Below are 21,166 nucleotides of genomic sequence, written 5' to 3' on the forward strand. Positions count from 1 at the left end.
CCTCCATGTATCACCTCTGCGACAATGAACAGTCATTTGCTTTGTTTTGTTTTTATTTTGGGGGATATAACTTGGTTGGGGAAAAGGGTATATGGGATGCCCATAGATCAAATTACATTACATTAAGAATGTTGGTTGAGCCTTGAAGAAATTATGCACATGTTTAACATCTACAGTTTCTTCCCTGCTTCACCATGCAGATTATTGCTCCTCCTCTGTGTAACTCCTGCAGACTATTGCTCCCAGGAATACTTCCCTCCTGCACAAACTTATTCTGTAGCACATTATGTTTCCTGTCACTTCTATATGCAAAAGAGCCCACTCTGAATAGTCTCTAATGCTGACTCTGATAAGTTGCTGCTACTAGGCCAGAGGTCGGCAGTACCTTTCCTCGGAGGCCTAGTAGTTTAGTAGCATGTGCTGAACGGTGTACTACTGTTCTCAGCTAGTCCAGCTTGCAAATCCTGCGCCCTCGGGCCATATCGATTTGACACTATTCCCCACAGTCTCTCCTCTGATCCAGAACTCCTCATCAATGACCGTGTAAAGATGAGGACTTCATCCTTGACCGTGTAAGGACAAAGTTCCCTCACAGACTTCCTGGCATGTCTCCACATCCAGCCCTCCTCTGTGGTTCACTCACCGACCTTTCTCTGCCCTGAGTCCATGATGGAGAACTTAACTGGACCATACGTTCCGACAGCTTCTCTTGCCCTTCTGCTCCAGGAACTCCTCATCAATGACCGTGTAATGATGAGGACTTCACCCATGACCGTGTAAGGGGGAAGCTCCCTCACAGCTCTCCCGGGCCTCCTCCCACGACTGGTGCACCCCCCCCCAGATGGGGGTGCCTTCCTGCTGCTGTCTAGTACTTCATTCTCCACTTCTCCCGGCCGACAACTCCTCCCAATGGCCTGTTACCCCAGCTTATATGGGAGGCCTGCCCTTTGCTAATTCCAGTTGGGGATTGGTCAGGGATCCTCACATGAGCTGCCTGCCACTCCAGGTCTAGGCCCTGCCCCTCTTCCAGAACATTCTCCTTGGAAGCAGGGGAGGCGCCTCAGAACTAAAGTACAGCTGGTCACACCCACTGCTACACTAGCCACTCCCTGCCCCCAGATCAAAAACAAACAGGCCTAGCTTGCAGCATAGGCCTGCTTAAATTTACCTGTACTGACAGTTCCTCACCCTAGAACCTACCCTATGGTAGAGGGTGCTACACACGTAAAGCTCGTGTTCTTGGATTTTTGGATTCTATGTTACTGATCTGAAAGCTTTTTTTTTCTTTAAACAGTTGTGTGAATGAGACCTAAGATGGTAGATCCAATGTGGGCTGAAGTCAGCCTAACAATTTCTGTGTCTTCATATTCTATCATCCTTCTCACTAGATCTGTGCTCAGTCTTCTGGAATGTGTGCACTATTGGTTGACAATTCCATGAACAGTCAATGCAGTCCCTTCAATTTATTTTTCCCTGGTTACCCTTCTGTGTGCTATTGCGGATGTGGAGACCTGGGTACGCATGTTCATATTTGGTGGACTTGCCCAATCGTGCAGCTGTTTTGGGCTGAGATCTTCAGGATGGCCTCAACATTGCTTAAGCAAACTCTAGAACCTGATCCAGCTATCGCTCTCTTAAACCAGTGTGCTCTTGACCTTACTAGGGGACAGATTAAACTGTTACAGCGACTTATGACTGCCTCTAAACAAACCATAACAAGGGCCTGGAAGACCTCAGCACTTTGTGTACTCGATACTAAAAATAGAATGACTCAAGCTATAATTCATAGCAAAATTAAGGCCACCATACTAGAAAATATCCCTAAGCACCAGAAAGTCTGGCAACCTTGGGTGGACCACTTTCTTCCTCCTGGCTTTGATTCCTCTATCCTCGAGCCCTGACACTCGAGACCTAGTCAGGATTATTGAATTTGACCATGGCCTGGCTTGGGCGGCTGACCCCCCTTTCCTTTCTCTTCTCTTGCCTTTCCTTTTTCTTTTTTCCCTTTTCATCTCCTGCCCACTTTTTTTTTTTTGTTATTTTTCTTTTTATGAGTTCTAGGTGTTTTCCCCTCTTTCTATTTTGTGCTTCACATACTGGATCACCTGATGGCATTATAGTTCCAGCCACATGGACTTATGTAACGTGTGTTTTCAGAGGACCGAAGCCTCCATTCCCATTATATTTAAAACCATTTGTTCTAACACAACACAGCATTGTTTTGTTTCTTGTTCTCATCCTTTTAGCTGTGATGTTATTCGTGAACCTTGTATACTTTTTGTCATTACCAGCACTCCAAGTGCTACTAATATTATGTACGCACTGCATTTCCTTCAATAAAAATATTGAGGGGTTTTCCCCTCTTTCTATTTTGTGCTTCACATACTGGATCACCTGATGGCATTATAGTTCCAGCCACATGGACTTATGTATCGTGTGTTTTCGGAGGACCGAAGCCTCCATTCCCATTATATTTAAAACCATTTGTTCTAACGCAACACAGCATTGTTTTGTTTCTTGTTCTCATCCTTTTAGCTGTGATGTTATTCGTGAACCTTGTATACTTTTTGTCATTACCAGCACTCCAAGTGCTACTAATATTATGTACGCACTGCATTTCCTATAATAAAAATATTGAATGAGAGTACATTATTTTTCACTATTGTAGTGCATCATACTGGCATTAGACATTCATAGTAGCAGTTTGCAATCTTTGTACCTCTAACCCTGATTTAGGAATCTTGGTGCTTGAAAGAAAATTGTGCAAGACAAGTGTACAGTGCTTCGCATTTGGCAATGTTAGGAAATTCTCAGTTCTGTAATATTGTATGGAAAAAATATATAATCTAAATATATCGCGCTGATGGTGTAAAAAATGGGTGATAAAGAATGAATGTAGCTGCTATACACAAAGTGCTAAACACTTGACCATAGTGACAAAATATATAAATACGGCGCTCACAAACAGAGACCCATAATAGGTGACAAAAACATATAGTCCATATAAAAAAAAGTGTTTCACAACTAAATACAGTCCATATAAAAAAAAAAAAAAAGTGCTTCACAACTAATGTGCGAAATCGCAGGGAATGCTACACATCTGGTGTGCAAAAAGTGCAGAGAAAAATGTTGCAGAAAAATATTTTCAGGCATACCAAGGCACCCCCACATGTGTCCCCACTCACCAAATCACAATGACACCCAGCTTTTCAGTCTGGTAGTCAATAAGGCTTAGAACGATATCCAGAGAACAACACAGGATGGCAGGTTCACTGATGAGATGATAAACGATCCTTCAACGTAAATGCTCAGCCATACAAAACCAGGTACCCAAAAAGGAAGAAAAAAGGGGGACCAATAGTGAAATATGCTAAGAAAGCAAATTTATTGCGCTAAAAAGGTATACTTACAAAAGTAAGTTAAAAACAGGCATTGAAATTGTAAGAAGATGCAGCAAACACCATTGGGGGCGTTCCTACGAGACCAGAAGTGATGTCAGTGCCGGAAGTGAGTCACTTCAAAAACTGTTTGTCATGCCAGAAGAAATTGTGACTCATGGCTAGATCTAAGGCATATACCAAGAAATCTTTTTATTTATTTTTCATTTTGGTGTTATTCAAAGCCCATACTACCGCCTAAATGGCATGTTTCTGTTGGATGTTGGTGTATAGGAAGTTGACATCAATACTGGCCAGAAGATGCTCATCATTGACCTCAATCCCCTGCAATAATTGCATAAGATCCCTGCTATCCTTCAGATAGGCGGGACAGCTCTGTGCCAACGGCTGTTGAAAACTGTCAAGGTATTCACCAATTCTGGCAAACAGTGAATCCACCCCACTCACAATGGGTTTCCTGGGTGGTTTAGACGGATTCTTATTACTATAAAATTCATAAGAATCCGTCAGCAGTGTGTGGGCGCCGCTGCAAGGGCTCCGTTCTATGGTAAGTATTTCATAATATGCGATGCATACTAGCTCATTATGCCTTTTTGTCTTACAGAATTTGTATTTTTTTATAGGGTTTACAACCTCTTTAAAGAAAAAAAATATTTGTCTGACTCCGTAAAATAAGTACCCCAGGAATGGACCAGTTAGGCAGATCTAGAGGTTCAGTACCTGTGACAAACATATTATTCTTACAAAAGGTGGCACACAAGGACTGCATAGATGCTTTGCTTTACAGGGTTATCCTAGTATATTCAAGTGTATATTAGTTGGACTTTAAAGCATGTAACAAGCGATGGACAGCAGATTTGATTCTAAAATTACGTCTCTAGCTATTATGCCAATTGTTATAGTGTTTTTGGAATCCTTAGATGCTGCAAGGACTGTAATGTCACTGCCCTGGACTTCTAGATAAAGGGTTACTATACTATAGGTTTTATTTTGCATGGTTTAGCTAGATATTTATTCTTGACTATTTTTTTTTTATTAATCACACAAATGGTGACTACATGTGCAAAGCTACAACTAGACCTTCATCTTGAAAAATCTCTAAATATGGAACTTAGTACTTCTAAAACAGTGTAAGACATTTGCTTAGTGTTTGTATACAAGGCCGATGTGTTTTTTTTTTTTTTTCTTCTGTATTTATTTAATTTTATTTTTTTCAAAGGGAAGAAATATTGCTTCTTCGACAGGAGATCAAGGATTTGCAAGCATCACTTAAGGTAGTAATATAGTCTTCAAGGCTTTCGGTAAAAGAACATTATTTTGCCAATCTGGTTCAGAGTTTTTCATAATTTTTCTTCCCAAGAACAAAAATGTTATGTACTGCAGCTTGCCAGTCTTTAGATGTGGTGGCTGCATTCATTTTCCTTTCAGCATGCCAAGAACATTTTAAACAAGTACAGAAGCATGTAAGTAGGAATATTGTATACCTGCTCTGCTTAAGCTGTCCATGGGAATCAAGGAAACGCTGCTACTCTATACAGGCTCCTTTCCACTTTCGCTCATGAAATACTGTAATGCAAAGACCCACGTGCAGTAATGAGTTCCAATGTTTATTATAGTGGTATTAAAACCAAAACCAATGTAGCTAGGCTCTGTCACATCTAAAGGAGCCCCGGGGATGCACTGTTCTTAGACTATGTCGCATCTAAAAGAAACCCTGGGGGTGTGCTGTTTCTAGACTTTTACACATCTAAAAGAGCCCTGGGGGTACACGGTTTCTATGCTCTGCCCATAGCTAGGAGTTGAACATACATACTCACCTAGATGGCTTCAGCACTGATCCGATGCTGCAGCTTTCCCCCATTGCCTCTAAGACAGAGAACTGATCAAAGACCTCTGAATGCAGAGAGCTGGTGACTGTCAGCCACTGGCTCAGCAGCCTGCTGAGAAGCTGATCCAGCTGCTGGAGAGCTTGTTTTTTTGGGAAAAGAAGACTTGCTGGCTGAATCACCAGATGAAAATAGAGGAAATAAGGCCTAAAAAAGAAAATAAATACAGCCATCACATCTAAGAAATGGTAAGCTGCAACATAATAAATGTTTACTTTTGGGTTCATAACCATTTAAAATTCAAAGACACACTTAACAGTCTTCTTGCTTGTTTCAGCCAAGTCATAGCCTTCATATAATTATGGTTGTACTTGGCCAAAATGCGTAAAAGACTGCTTGATGTAAGCTGCTTTTAGATTTAATAAACATCGGAACACAGAAACATACCTGTTGATCCTCTCAGGAAATCCAGCGTGCTTCATGTGCACTGAATTGCCACAGTATTTAAAACGGTGTTGTCCACTTTCCCTGCTATCTTCTGTGAGTTACACAACACTTCCACCTTATGTAATGTCACTGAGGAGGGGGTGTTTGTAGTATATGGTGACAGCATTGCCCCTCCATATTTACAGTGAGGTAAGTTTTGTCACCCTAAGACAGGAAGTGTGTTACTGACTAGACCACCAGGTGATAAATGAAAAAACAAACAGGGCAATTACCACATCTACTGGTAAGATTGCAGTATATGATTTTTTTTTTTTTTTTTTTGGAAGGGGTGGGGGGGAGATATGCTTTAAAATAACAACCAATTTGCACGTTATTTAGTGATCAGAAATAAACACTCACAACACATCACATGCATAGTTGTTTTCTGTGGGCTGCACTTTACAATAAAGTGTTATACTACATTTGATTGAGTTAACATTAATATTTTATAAGAGTTTTGGGGCTGAAAATATCCTAGGTGCCAAATATTAAGAATTCTTTTACACTGGCATTATCAGTCGCTAGGAAAAAACTGATAAATACTGATTCAAGGTTACATCAGTGTTCATCAGTTTGGTCCCATATACAATTGGCGTTTAGACCCAGGGCATGAAGCTCCAGCATTTAGCTGTGGCTGGAGGGCACAATTACATTGTCCAGCCCCACTACCAGCATTCTGGGTCTTTGTCTGTGGGCGCATACTGTTCTAAATGCACAAATCGCTAGGTGCACTGTTCAGCCCCGTCCAACCCGCAGCAACTGTTAGACTCTCGTGGAGTTTAACAGGCCGCCAGCAGCGGGAATAGAGGAAGACTGTGTGCCTGTGTCCTCCAGGTGCAGCTAAATGCCAGACCCCAATTGAAAAATGTATTACTAGAGTATCAAAAAAACATGTGAGCTAAATGAACAATATTTTTTATTTTTTACCTCTTTGATTAATTCAGGAAGAGAAATGGTATGCAGAAGAGTTGAAAAAGGAGCTGGAAACTGTTCAAGAGCAGCTGAAGCAAGTAATTCCTTTAAAATCTTTGAAGTAGGCTCATAGAAGTCTGATTTATTTGATTATTTTATGTATGCATTTTTTTTTTGTTTGTTTGTTTACGGTAGTCTATTTAAAAAATGTTTTTGTTCTTTATGGTTCTTTCATTTTTTTTTCTTGCATGAGCCATCCTAATAATATATGGGTACGTGTTGTAGCTAAAATAAAAGCCCCTGAAACAGTGGGGTTAATTTACTAAAACTGGAAAGTGTAAAATCTGGTGAAGCTGTGCATGGTAGCCAATTGGCTTTTAACTTCAGCTTGTTCAATTAAGCTTTGACAAAAAAAAAAAAAAAAAAAGTGGAAGCTGATTGGTTTCTTTGCAGAGCTGCACCAGATTTTGCATTCTCCAGTCTTACTAAATCAACCCCAATATATTCCTTCTCAGATTCTCTCAGTGGTCTCGAACAGTTCATGTTTTCTGCATATCTTCTGAGAATTCAAGGTTTATTAATCGCTGTGAATTAATAAAGTAACCTAAACAATTTAAAACCAAGCATATGATGAAAATATGAATAATGATATGTTTATTAAAACAATCAGTAGATCCAGAGGCAGCTTATATTACTTGGCAATCTTAACTTTTTTTTCCGTACAAATGGAGTCTGGTCCCATCTCCTCCAACGGGTTGTTAATCTTTAATATGATAGGAGACCCCTGGATCAGTAGGAAAATGTTAAGATTTGCATATTTGTCTTTTTTTCTTTGGAGCCACTGATCTGATCTGGTAGTCTTTACTTGCACACACTTGGTTGGATGCAACCGCTGTTTGGCTAAAAATGTTCCAATCAAATCAAATCTTTTGATCAAAGTATGTCGGGCCAGAGAGGGCCACTCCATGTAGCAAACCTCAGCTAATGTATTAGGAATTGGCTAAAATTCTCAGTGTATGGTGAGCTTTTTTTTTTTTTTTTTTAAAGCTGTTGCTATCCACTATAGGACCGCAATATGTATATATACGTGATGGATGGTGGTGGTTTACCTGGGTTATGGCTGAAGCTGTCAGCCATAACCCCCATTCATTTTTTTTTCACTTTCTGATAAAAGCAATGCAAGAGGCTGATTAGCCACTGGATCACTTTTAGAAGCAACGGGAGGAGTCTCTCCCTTTCCCACTGCTTGCCTGTGTATCTTGGGTTACCGTTCTCACTGACAAGCCCGGAAAATGATCTGGTGGTTCGCACAGCTGGCCACAGAGGTGAGGAGAGACCAGATTGTCCCTCTTCACCTCTTTGATAGGAGGACCAGTCACTTCCGGTTGAGGCTCCGGTCACATATATGCGAATTGGGTATGTTTTAAGCTGCATCAGATTCGCATTATGTTTAAACTGACAGCCTTCTCTGTGGTTCACATATATGTGGTGCAGTGGCAGTGAGAATTCGGTGCGAATTGAAAAAGAGTCCTTTGCGTTTTCTGAGCACTTTTTTTTCAGTTTTTATTGCAAATTTGATCTGAAAAAAAAAAAAAAAACAGCATGGGGGTCCCCCCAATCCATATCAGACTCTTTCGGATCTGGTATGGATGTTAAAAAAAAAAAAAAAATAACACACAACATGGGGTTCCCCTCCCAAATCTATACCAGAAAAGGGGGGGGACTCGATTGTCCTGGTGTCCTCCTGAATCATACCAGGCCACATGGGGGGGTGTTTTGAGGCAGGGGGCACCCCAAAGCACGTTTTCTCCATGTTGATGGGGACAAGGGCCTCTTCCCCCCAACCCTGTCCGGTGGGTGCAGGGTTCTGCTGACAGGGAGCTTTTCGGAATCTGGAAGCCCCCTTTAACAACAACCCCCAGATCCTCCCCCTATGTGAACAAGTATGGGGTTGTTGTACCCCTACTCATTCACCCAAAAAAGTGTCAAAAAGAAATCAAAACACCAGACCCAGTTTTTGACAACTCCTTTATCAAAAATAAAAAAACAATGTCCTGCGGTGTAGATCCTTCGTCAATCATGACGCCCACCACTGGACTCGAAAAAAAATCTAAAAAAAGGCTCCTGCCTGCTTAGGGGAGGGGACACCGACTGGTGCATGATGTCGTGGTTTGGCCCCGCCCCTAGGCTATTTAAGAACTGTCACACGGCAGAGCAGGCAGATGGCGGGAGCCATGGGCAGAGCTTTTCTTTTTCTTGTTTCGGGAGCGGCGATGGTGGCAAGCGTTGTGATTGACGCTGGATCTACATTGACGATGGCCCTTTTTAATTTTAATAAAGCAAAAAAAGTGTCTGTTTTTTTGTTTCTTATTGACACTTTTTTTTGGTGAATGAGTAGGGGTACAATGTACACTCATTGACATGGGAGCGAGATCTCGGGGCCCAGGGTTGTGTAGGGGAGAGGCAGAGCCCCCCCCATGCTGGAGGCATATGGCCCGGTATGGTTTAGGAGTGGGGAGCACTCTCTCTCTTTTTTTTTTTTTTTTATCTTGGCATGGGGGTTCCCCTTCAAATCCATACCAGACCCAAGAGTTGCTTAGGAAATTTGGAGTTAAAATGAAGATAATATTTTCATCGGACTTGTGTGAACCTAGGGCAGATGTAAACCTTTTTTTTTTTTTTTTTTTGGATCTGATACTTTCGAGGAGAGATCTGATCATAAAGAGGACTGGTCATCCCAAATTTATATCACAGGGGATGTTTACATTTCTTGTGATAGACATAAAAGTGATCAAAAATAATGGGACAGTGTAACAAAAGAAAAATAGAATAATAATAAAAATACATTTCTAAAGCGCCCCATCCCCTCGTGCTTATAATATATATATATATATATATATATATATATATATATATATATATATATATATATATATATATATATATAAAATCTCTCACAAAAGTGAGTACACCCCTCACATTTTTGTAAATATTTTATTATATCTTTTCATGTGACAACACTGAAGAAATGACACTTTGCTACAATGTAAAGTAGTGAGTGTACAGTTTGTATAATAGTGTAAATTTGCTCTCCTCTCAAAATAACTCAACACAGCCATTAATGTCTTAACTGTTGGCAACAAAAGTAATTGAACATGTCCAAATTGGGCCCAAAGTGTCAATATTTTGTATGGCCACCATTATTTTCCAGTACTACCTTAACCCTCTTGGGCATGGAGTTCACCAGAGCTTCACATATTGCCACTGCAGTCCTCTTCCACTTCTCCGTGACAACATCACGGAGCTGGTGGATGTTGGAGACCTTGCGCTCCTCCACCTTCCGCTTTGAGGATGCCCCACAGATGCTCAATATGGTTTAGGTCTGGAGACATACTTGGTCAGTCCATCACCTTTACCCTCAGCTACTTTAGCAAGGCAGTGGTCGACTTGGAGGTGTGTTTGGGGTCGTTATCATGTTGGCATACTGCCCTGCCGTCCAGTCTCCAAAGGGAGAGGATCATGCTCTGCTTCAGTATGTCACAGTACACGTTGGCATTCATGGTTCCCTCAATGAACTGTAGCTCCCCAGTGCCGGCAGCACTCATGCAGCCCCAACCCATGTCACTTCCACCACCATGCTTGACGGCATGTAGGCAAGACACACTTGTCTTTGTACTCCTCAACTGGTTGCAGCCACACACGCTTGATCTGAATAAGTTTATCTTGGTCTCATCACACCACAGGATATGGTTCCAGTAAGCCATGTCTTTAGTCTGCTTGTCTTCAGCAAACTGTTTGCGGGCTATCTTGTGCATCATCTTTAGAAGAGGCTTCCTTCCGCAATGCATGCCATGCCATGCAGAGGCTTCTGACAGCCATGCAGACCAATTTGATTTAGTGTGCGGCTAATGGTCTGAGCACTGACAGGCTGAACCTCCCACCCCTTCAACCTCTGCAGCAATGCTGGCAGCACTCATACATCTATTTCCCAAAGACAACCTCTGGATGTGACGCTGAGTACGTGCACTCAACAACTTTGGTTGACCATGACGAGGCCTTTTCTGAGTGGAACCTGTCCTGTTAAACCACTGTATGGTCTTGGCCACTGTGCTGCAGCTCAGTTTTAGGGTCTTGACAATCATCTTATAGCCTAGACCATCTTTATGTAGAGCAACAATTCTTTTTTTCAGATCCTCAGAGAGTTCTTTGCCATGAGGTGCCATGTCGAACTTCCAGTGACCAGAATGAGAGAGTGAGCAATAACACGAAATGTAACACACCTGCTCCCCATCCACACCTGAGACCTTGTAACTCTAACGAGTCACATGACACTGGGGAGGGAAAATGGCTAATTGGGCCCAATTTGGACATTTTCACTTAGGGGTGTACTCACTTTTGTTGCCACCGATTTAGACATTGATGGCTGTGTGTTTAGTTATTTTGAAGGGACAGCAAATTTACACTGTTATACAAGCTGTACTCTCACTACTTTACATTGTAGCAAAGTGTACTGTAGTTTCTTCAGTGTTGTCACATGAAAAGATATGATAAAATATTTACAAAAAATGTGAGGGGTATACTCACTTTTGTGAGAAACTGTATATGGGTTTTTTTTTTTTTTTACTCTTTTTATGTATACAGTTACAACTTCTTACTTTTGATCAGGGTTAATGCTACCTTTTTTGATTTGCTTTCATTATACTACTTTAGCTTTAAATAATCATACTAGATGTAACCTCATACACAGATGTTATCCAGTTTTTATAGCGTTCAGTGCCTCCTTTTGTATTATAATTGTCTGTTGTCTTTTTTATTTATTTTATAGTACTCTGCTTCAGATGGGACAACCATGGTAGCAGCCACAGGTATTTGCAGTTCTTTTATTGAAGAATGCATTATTGTACAGGAGTCAATGGAGAACTGAAATGATATTCCAAATTCTAGATGTTCTTCCTAGGTTGGGCAATGTCACGCATGTATTAGTATTCACTCCCTTCCTTTTGTCTTTAGTGCAGCTGGGGCACCTGAGTATCTAGGGCATCTTCCAGTTCAGTCATTAGACTGTGAGGTTCTGTGAGATAGGCCAGTTTCCACAAAAACCATGGTCCAGCTTGTACAGAGAATCTTCCAGATTCAGTTACACCGAAACTGGAAGCTCTGGTGTAAATATTTGGGTTGTTTTCCTTTCCAGCTTTACCCTTAGAGTAGAACTAGAGGCACATTTTTTTTTTTTTTCATTTTGGATGAAGCAAGTGAGGGTTATAACCCCTGTCAGATTTTGTGTCCCATTTCGTAGATTTCTCTTCACTTCCTGTCCCACAGCCAAACAGGAAGTAAGAGGAAATCACTGCAAATTAAGGGAATTCCCTGGGGAACCCCTAAGACACCAGAACCTGTGTCCACATTGGAGAATTTCCTCTCTATTACATTTCTAGGGACAACACAAAATTGAGGATTTTCTTTTCCTTTCACTTAGGTAAACAGGACAAATAGAGAGGATGAATCCCCTAAACAGGGGCACAGACGGCAACAAAACTGACAAGTGTTTTCTAATTATTCTCCCCCCTATCCAAAACTAAAGAAAAGTTTTGCCTTTAGTTATACTTTAAAGCGGAGTTCCAGCCAAAAACATTTTTTTTTTTTTTTTTTAAAGTCAGCAGCTACAAACACTGTAGCTGCTGACTTTTAATAAGGACACTTACCTGTCCATTAAGCCCACAACTAAGGGAAACCGGAAGTGGAGCCTTGCATCTTCACAGCCGGATTCCTACTGCACATGCGCGAGTCGCGCATCACTTTGTGAATGGCTAGCTTGTCTTCTGGTATACACACAGGTCCCAGAAGACAGTGGGGGGGGGGGCTTGTCGCACAAGAGGACATGACGTCCTGCGCCACAGCCCGGCTGGAACGGAAGTAAATTAGTACTTCAGAAAAAGGTAGTTTAGAAAAAAAAATAAAAACATTTTAAATATCCAAAAACGAGGGATGGACGGGTGATCTTTAGTTTAAGACCACCTTTAAAAAGTGGGTGGAACTCAGCTTTAGAGCAGTATTAAACCCAAGAACAAAATTGTAATATATTGCAGCTTATCAATCCTTAAATGTGATGGCTGTACTTTTTAGGATTTCGTTCTTTTTATCTGGTGATCCAACCAGTAACTAGCTTCCTATGGTAGGGTATCTCCACTCCACTGGAGAAGCATTGGAGACACATTTTGATAGTCTGCGCCCTTGATGAGTGCCTATGACAGGCTCAATGGCTGCATTAATCCCTGCAGCACTGGAAAATTACTGCTACAGGGGTATTTCGGGGGGTTCAGAGGATGGAGGATTTGAAGCGGCCACCAGCACAGGGGACACTTCTTATTGAATGCGTCCAGGAGCAGTGGCGTTTTGGTAGAAAAAAACGCTTGACGCGCTAAGTTCATTTCAGTGGCCAGAATAAATAATTATTCTGCCCAGTTAAATAAAGTAACACCCAAGTGTTTGACATGCCTAAATGCTTACAAGCGTCATTCGTTTTTCTTTTCTGCCAAACCGCTGCTGCCAGGAGCAAAAAACGTCCAGCGTGCATGAGGCCTAAAGCTGTTATTTTATATATTGATTAAATAATCAGTACAGTGATTTGAAGTACAAATGAATAATTAATTATATGTATTACACTATTTGTTTTGCCACAGAATTGCAAGCTTTAGAACAAAAGCTGGAAGAAGCCCAGACTGAGATTTTTAATATTAAACAAATGAAAGACCTGTTTGAGCAGAAAGCTGCACAGCTGGCTACTGAAATAGTTGGTAAGTGCAATGAAGTACTTATGTTCTATAAGTGGGTAAATAGGGTGGTAAGAAGCATAAACTTGGCTAATTAGTACATTCAGTATTCAAAAAACTGACAGACAAAGCAGAAATTCTCTTCTAAAGCACAGTACACACGTAGCGAAAGTCAGCTGGTTCAGCAGGAACCGACCGACTCCTGGTTCATTTGAACCACTGTCTGTTCAACAGAAGCCAGTCTAACGACAACAGCTTCTGTCAACCCGTCCTGCATTGAAATCCAACATTTGACTAGCCTGACCCCTGTCAGGTTACAATAGCGCAGTTGGGGAGAGCTCTACATCACAGATCGTTGTGTTGATGTGGGCATGTCAGTTTTTTTTTTTTCATCTAATGGTTTAAAGAAAAAACTGCATGTGTTTACCTAACTTAAAATCTGCTTGCAGCTGTATGCTGTCCAGTGTACTTCTACATGCTTTGTACCATATTGTTCCAAATTTTTCAAAAAGTTAATTGTAAGATATTTTGTAATTAAGCAAGATCTTTTGTGAGAGGAGAGCGAAGCTTTCAAAGTCTCTAAAAAAAAAAAACCATGTCGGGCAAATATAAAGAGCAGGCATGTACATGCACCTTTGGGTTTAACAAAGCCATCTGCTCTGATATTGTTTAACCTCCCTGGCGGTATGATTTCAGATTTTAGGTGCTGAAAGCGGTACAATTATTTTGCATGGAAATTTGGTGTTTTATATTGTAGGCCTGTAATTCTTAGGAATAATTCACTTAAATCTGTCCAAACAAGAGTCTAGTAGACATCCCGGGCATGATAAAGTTTGAAAAACAAAATCATAAATTACAATATAATAAATAACTATAAATAATTATACCAAATAATAATATAATAATAATAATAAAAATTATTCAATAATGTAATCAAATCAAAAACACTGAAATTTGCTCAGTTGCAGAATTGTCACTGTCATTACTTTTCAGTGTTTGATGACGGATCTCCCCACAAATCACTATCGCTCAATTCTGTGCATGATTCTAATTTATTATCGCTGTTTTCTAGCTGGTCTAAAACCACTTTTGATGTAAAGGGACGTTTTGGTTGCTATGGACAATCTCCAGTTTCCAGGCAGAAAGAACAGTTTTTATAATATAAAACTGCATGCAGGGCACTGGACAAACCACTAGGGACAAAGGGGATGTGTAATTATTTGATACAGTATACTGTAATCTAACAGATTACAGTACTGTTTCTATATTTGTGTGTTTTACTTTTTGAATTTGGGGCTGAACTCCGTCCCCGTGCGTCGCAATGCTCGCAGGGAACGGAGCGCGGCACTGTGAATCGAGCGACACACGGCGGCTCGCAGATCACAGAGGGGAGATATCGCTGGATCCAGGGGACAAGGTAAGTAACCTCTCTACATGGATCCTGCGATGTGATCCCGAGTCTGGCTCGGGGTTACCGCTTTTGGTACTGAAAATCCACCCCGAGCCAAACTCGGGAATACCGCTAGGGGGGTTAATAAAATGACACCTTCCATTTAATAGATAGCAAATGGAATAAAAAAAGGAATGAACACGAAAAACTTTTCATGATTAGTCTAAATAACGCTACCATCTAAACTCAGAATGCACACTTTCAGATCATGAAGGGAAAGTGTTAAAAGTAAATTCCATGACCCCCGATTAGAATTGATGCATCATCAGACATTTCCAAATGAAATGAAAAATTTGTGTCGGCCATAAATTTATTGCAGATTTGTATACGTCATGCGTTGAATCATGCTTTTTTCATGCTTTTTACTTCTGAGTTTTCTTTTACCTGTTAAAAATTTGGTTGCACCATTCATTGCTGTGGGGCCTGAAAAAAATGGGTTATTCCTTCCAAATTGGATCTTGCATAATTTTCAGCAGTGGTGCAAACTACTGGCACTGACTTCCATGAATTTTACCTATGTCTTTACTTCCAATTAAGTCATGTGTTAAACTAAATGGACTACACAAATATGAGAAGGTCATGTTCAAAAGAATTGAAGCTCTTGTCAAAGTAGCCATCCAGGCATATCATGTGCAGAGGTTGGTTGTGTCTGCTTTCTTTTCCTAGATGGTGATAGTGAACGGCTGAATACAAAAGTCTGGAAGTGAACAGAAAAAAATGGTGTGATTTACAACTGCCATTACTGTCTCATGATAAATTATTATAAATGTTTTATATTTATCCAGAGCTGAAAGCAGCATATGATGAAGATAAAGGAAAGCATGCTGCAACAGAAGACAGTGTAAAAAGTCTAGCACAGGAGTTGAAAGCTAAATCCCAGGAGATTGAACATTTGAAGACTGACCTGGTAAATATTGTTGGAGCCTTTTTTTTTTTTCAACCAGAGATTCTGTCACCAAAATTGTCCTATATAACTGACATTTTAAGGTTTAACGTGCTTCAAGGAGGTGTGCCTTTATGAGAAGAATTGAAGGAGTTTAAAAGGAAGACTGATGTACAACAGAAAATGTATAAGGAAAGGACAGTATAGGCAGTTTCTGTGGAAAGAAGTAGCTATGAAAGTTGTGTGTAATAATAATAACAGTAAGTCAAACTAATTAATAAACAAGACTGTTTAAAAATACAGTACTCTGTCAATCTCTAAAAAAATCAAACCCAAAATACCAGAGAAGAACCATTAAATAATCTACCGTTTCCATTGATAATGGCAAACTAGACTGTAGAAATTAGTGCCAAACTTTTTCCATTTTATGGATGATTCTAAACTTGCTGCAAGATTACAGTTCTTGCCCTCTGTACTGGACGCCATGTGTGGACGCCATGGAGAACGCGATCCATCAGATCTCCACAGTGGTCTTATTGACCTCTATTCCATCCTACTTCTCTGGCTTTAACAGCATTGCTGTTGAAGCTCACACCTTAAAGGATGGAGGGGTGTCTGAGGGCTGTCATACTTACTTTGCTGAAAGCAAGAAAAGCCATTTCCAGAAAGATCTACTATCATACCTGGAAATCCTTTTTTACTAGAACGTGTCTTTTTAAAGTGATTGATTGTAAAGGTTTTTGTATTTTTTATTATTTTTATTTATAACATACATATGATTCTTTAGCTGTTCTTTGCTTTTGCACAAAATGGTCCCAAAACTCCACTTCTGGGGTCCCCCACTGACTCTTTTCACTCCTCCTCTTCTCTGGGTGCTTCCATAGCAAGCCACTTGCCATGGGGGCACCAGTGCAGGCTCGAGTCTGTAGACACACACTGCTTGGCTCAGTCACAACCTCTGCTTCCTCATCACAGGATATGATTATGGATAGGCCTATGGCTCTTGCCGATCTCAAAGCCTCCTGTGAGACCAGGAAGAGAAAGTAGCGCTGGATCGGTGGAAGATTCAGGTAAGTGTTTAGGGATAGGGAAACACAAACACACAAGTAGTGGTACATTTTATCTTAATGCAGGGAATGCATTAGGATAAAAAATGTTCTGACTTTAGAAACACTTTCATTTCTGTGCATATGCGCAGAATTCTTTGGCTTAAGATCTGGTAGGCAGAATGCCCTCGTGAAAGGTGCCATTAGCCTTTCCAAGTTCCCCTGAGGAATACTTAGAGGAAGTTACTAACGGAAGGGGATTCTTACTATTCTCAATCCCTTCTCCCCCTACCATACCATACCATATAGAGCCAAGATCATAGAAGGTAACTTCACCATGTGGGCAATGGGGGTGGTGGGGGAGAATCTTCTAACTCTATTAGCAATTGTGATGTGATGAAAGAAACAAGATAATCTATTCTGAAGCATACACAGTGAAATGCCTCCACCCCTAAATGAACAAACAAGTATGGAATTGTGGTCATGGGACTTTAAATGAGGCAATAACTTGATATAATTGAATAAAAAAAATATAATTTATTATACCTGGAAAAAATTCATAATTAACACAAGCATCGACATCCAGATGTCATACTAGCATATATAAAAAGATTGACATAAGAAGGTCTACATACAGTAATACAATACATAATTCCATAAAAAAGGTGAATAATTGATCTCTAAATAGTATATCTTGTCATCTATGGAGCCCTACGCCTTTTATGGATACTTGTCCAATCATCAGGGGCATGACGCAACAGACTATCTGAAAATGTAGACCTAGTGTTAAGATTGAAAAAAGTCTCCTATATACATATAGAATATGATAATGAGCTCCCCCTAAACTAAAAAAGATAATTTTATTATTTACATACATATTAGTACCATAAATACCCAAACATATGGGAGAGGGGTAGGAGTATCAGAGCAACCGTCTCTCCCAGGGCTGAGGTGAGGATGAACTGCCCAGTCCAAAGGGAAATGGCCAGCCAGAGGAAAACCAGAACATCATCTGTAAAGATGTGTGTCAACCAAACTGGTCTAGAAAAAATATTGTATATATTAGGATCTAAAAAAAAAAAGAGGGGGGGGGGGTGTATATCATAGAATAATTTAATAGAGTTTGGTGAAGTGACCCACAACCCCACAAGGAGGGGCAAGTGTGGAGTAAAAAATAAGTAAATAAACCACCACAGGATGCTAGTGATAAAAAATATACATGAAGTAAAACCATGTGAATGTGAGAACAACTAAAAACAGAAAAAAAACAACAAGCCCTGGACAAAATGCCGGAACCCCGGTGATAACCTGAATAAAAATTATATAAGTGCAATGTAACAATGTTTACTATGTGTAATGTGTGCTGATTTCCTGCTTTCCAGGGAAACAAAAAACCGACACATTGCCGCTGTTGGAAGAGAACTTTGTGTTTACATACACAAAGCTCTCTCCTGTCACCTGCTCTGATGATCAGCGGGTTCTGGTCATGAAACATTGGCTGGAAACCGCTGATCGCGATGTGCAGCCAGTGACAGTGGCACGCTCCCCCTACCCAGAAATGCAGAATCACGTATATGTCACGCTTACTCCTAATGCAGGTGGTCAGACACTATAGCTGGCTTCTGTGTTCTTCACCTATAGCAGCCGTCTTTCCCATAAGGCAAGCAGGTCTACTGGTACTTGGTTGCCCCAGGACTTATACACAATGTAGTGCCTGGCTACCACACCTGGGCATGCACGAACTGAGCAAAGCAAACCGGTAGTTGCGGTTGGCAGAAAGGCCAAAATCCGAAATCAAAAGGTAGGCAGAGCTCTGAAAATAGTCAATATCTGATCCAAGGTTGTCAACGAGGTAATCCAATCTAGCAGAGCAGGGCAGACAAACAAGCCGCTTAATCGGGTATTAAACACGCTGTCGCAAGCATTGAACTACAGACTTGGCTGGCTGAAATCCGGTTTGGTCTTCACCCAGAGATCAATCACCTTGGAAGTGGACAGGCAGAGAGGAAAAATGCATCATAGCCAAAACCAGAATGCTGGAACCAGCAGTTAAGATGGAGCAGGAGCGCACACACTCCTGACAGTATGTGTGTGTATGTATGTGTGTGTGTGTGTGTGTGTGTGTGTGTGTGTATATGTATATATATATATATATATATATATATATATATATATGCAATTCGGTGCAGCTGGCCCACACTGTAGCAGTAAAACTACAGTGCGTGGTCGGCTAGTGGGTATTATTTAGATTAAAGTTTTTGTAAACGAAAGTCTGCGTTAACAGACCACAAAGACATTCATTGTAGGGATCTATTGGCACTAAGTGGATGCACACATTCAAAATCGGAGATGGTGGATTTCCTGTATGCATTTAGGTAAAGTATACAGTAATATAAAATTCTTAATCATACAGGATAGGACACAGGCTGGATATCCCTAATTGTGTAATGGAGCACTCGTTTGTGAAAGTGATGATGCATAACCTTGAAAGATAAGTAGAACTTGGTTTCCTGAGAAATCTTCTAGCCTTATGTATAGTTATAGTCTTCTTGCTTTACAGCTCCAAAGGCCAGGTATTGAAGATGTTGCTGTGCTGAAAAAAGAGCTTATCCAGGTCCAGACACTGATGGACAAAACATCACTGGAACGTGAGAAAGAATCGGAGAAGCTGAAGGATGAATGTAAGCAGCTGCAGATGCAAAATTCCAATGCTGAGGTAAGTAAAAGTGTAAGGGGTAAATTAAAAATACTTTTTTATACTTCATTATGTATATGACATAGTTTATCATATGCATATCCCAAACTTGGCATGTTCTATCTTTTCTAAGTCCTACTTTATATGAATTAAAGTGGTATGAAATCCAAAACCAAAAATGTAATATATTGCAGCTTACCAATCATTAAATGCGGTGGTTGAATTCATTTTTGTTTTTTTCAGGTTTTTTCCTCTTTGTTTGTACCTGATGATCTGACCAGTAATACACCTCCTGTATTAAAATGCCTCCACTCTGGATAAATGAGCCCAGGGGGCACAGCAGACAGTAGCGTTATCAGTCTGGAGGGGGGGGGTAGTGTTATTTGTACTTACAAATTTAAATTCACTAACCTATTTATGGCCAACCTCCAGCTACACTTTATAATCATTTAAAGCAAACAGTTTTTCTTTTTGGGATAACGGTTTTACATGAATAAATAAGAGCTCATAATTGTTAGCACCCCTGTCAGTGGTAATTCATCCCTGTTAACCGATCAACCTAGATCATCTTCTCTAAACCCATTCAAATCAAATCTAAAAACCTTTTTTTTTCTTTAGACAAGCTTTCACTTAATTGTCTCTCTTTTCCTTTTATGTTATCCTGTGTAACATAATATAGCATTGCTTGGGTGTCTCATCGCTCTCCTTTACAATCTGCATAGTTACTCCGTAGTGTGGCTTACTTTTTGCTGCAAATTCATAAAATTAGGCCCATGGTATCCTACTGAGTTATCTCTGAGTAAAACAGCAGAGAGGTCTTTGTGATTGAAGGAAATCTAATCACATGACTTTTATAGATCAGGTGACTGGGCTCATCTCTCTGCTCTTTTTTCCTGCTCATTTTTATTGCACTTCATTATCTTTGACATCCCAAAGCTAGTGGCATTTAATGCACATTTGTTAAGCACACTACAGGGCTTTATAATTGTGGAAAAATGTAAAGACCACAAAATTGCAGATAGAAAACAGCTGTTACACACTCATTGTACAACGTTTTTAAAGGAACCCTTAACACTTTTCATGTGTTAATACACATCTTAAGCTGGCCATACATTATACAATTTTCTCATTCAATTTCCTTTACATTACTATGTAGTAAAAGGGGCTGCCTGATTGCATACAAATTGTAAGTGTTTAGGTTAGACCTCATATTTTATGGTTTTGGTAAATCTAAAGGAAAATTGCTCAAGAAGATTGTATAATGTATGGCCAGCCTTACTTGCATTTTAAAAAATTTGCTTGAAAAATAAGTTATCTCCACTGTGTATGTACATTAAAAAAACACATCACCGTATATATTCCAGTATAAGCTGAGATTTTCAGCATTTTTTTTAGGCTGAAAGTGCCCCCCTCGGCTTATACTCAAGTCACCGCTGTCTGCCTACCTGATCAGCGTGTCATGCAGACAGACGGAGGCCAGTGTGTCATAAAAACATACGGCGGCCATTCCAGTGTTCAAAAGCCGTACCTCCTCCTCATCTGCGATAGGCAGAACACTTAATTTCCCAGCAGTCAGTGTTCAGCCCATCATGGACATCCTCTCATCCTCGTCCGTGGTATGAGGATGAGCGGATGTCCGTGATAGGCTGAACACTGACTGCTGGGAAATGGAGTGCTCTGCCTATCACAGACGAGGAGGA

At 40.4% G+C, this 21,166-nt stretch overlaps 1 protein-coding gene across 3 annotated transcripts in view; it reads left to right on the plus strand.

The window, feature by feature from the left end:
* The window catches only part of LOC141132124 (early endosome antigen 1-like), a 186,968-nt gene that overhangs the window by 60,467 nt on the left and 105,335 nt on the right, over positions 1-21,166 (plus strand). For 2 of the 3 annotated variants that reach the window (XM_073620180.1, XM_073620181.1), the window contains 6 exons: positions 4,618-4,672; positions 6,655-6,720; positions 11,448-11,487; positions 13,303-13,416; positions 15,628-15,749; positions 19,332-19,487. In XM_073620180.1, the coding sequence (XP_073476281.1) occupies positions 4,618-4,672; positions 6,655-6,720; positions 11,448-11,487; positions 13,303-13,416; positions 15,628-15,749; positions 19,332-19,487 (553 nt within the window). Of the gene's footprint in view, positions 1-4,617; positions 4,673-6,654; positions 6,721-11,447; positions 11,488-13,302; positions 13,417-15,627; positions 15,750-19,315; positions 19,488-21,166 lie in introns of those variants that run through there. The other variant, XM_073620183.1, reaches the window with a different exon arrangement.

This window comes from Aquarana catesbeiana, linkage group LG03 (genome assembly GCF_042186555.1).
Source record: "Aquarana catesbeiana isolate 2022-GZ linkage group LG03, ASM4218655v1, whole genome shotgun sequence".
In the NCBI taxonomy this organism is placed as follows: domain Eukaryota; kingdom Metazoa; phylum Chordata; class Amphibia; order Anura; family Ranidae; genus Aquarana; species Aquarana catesbeiana.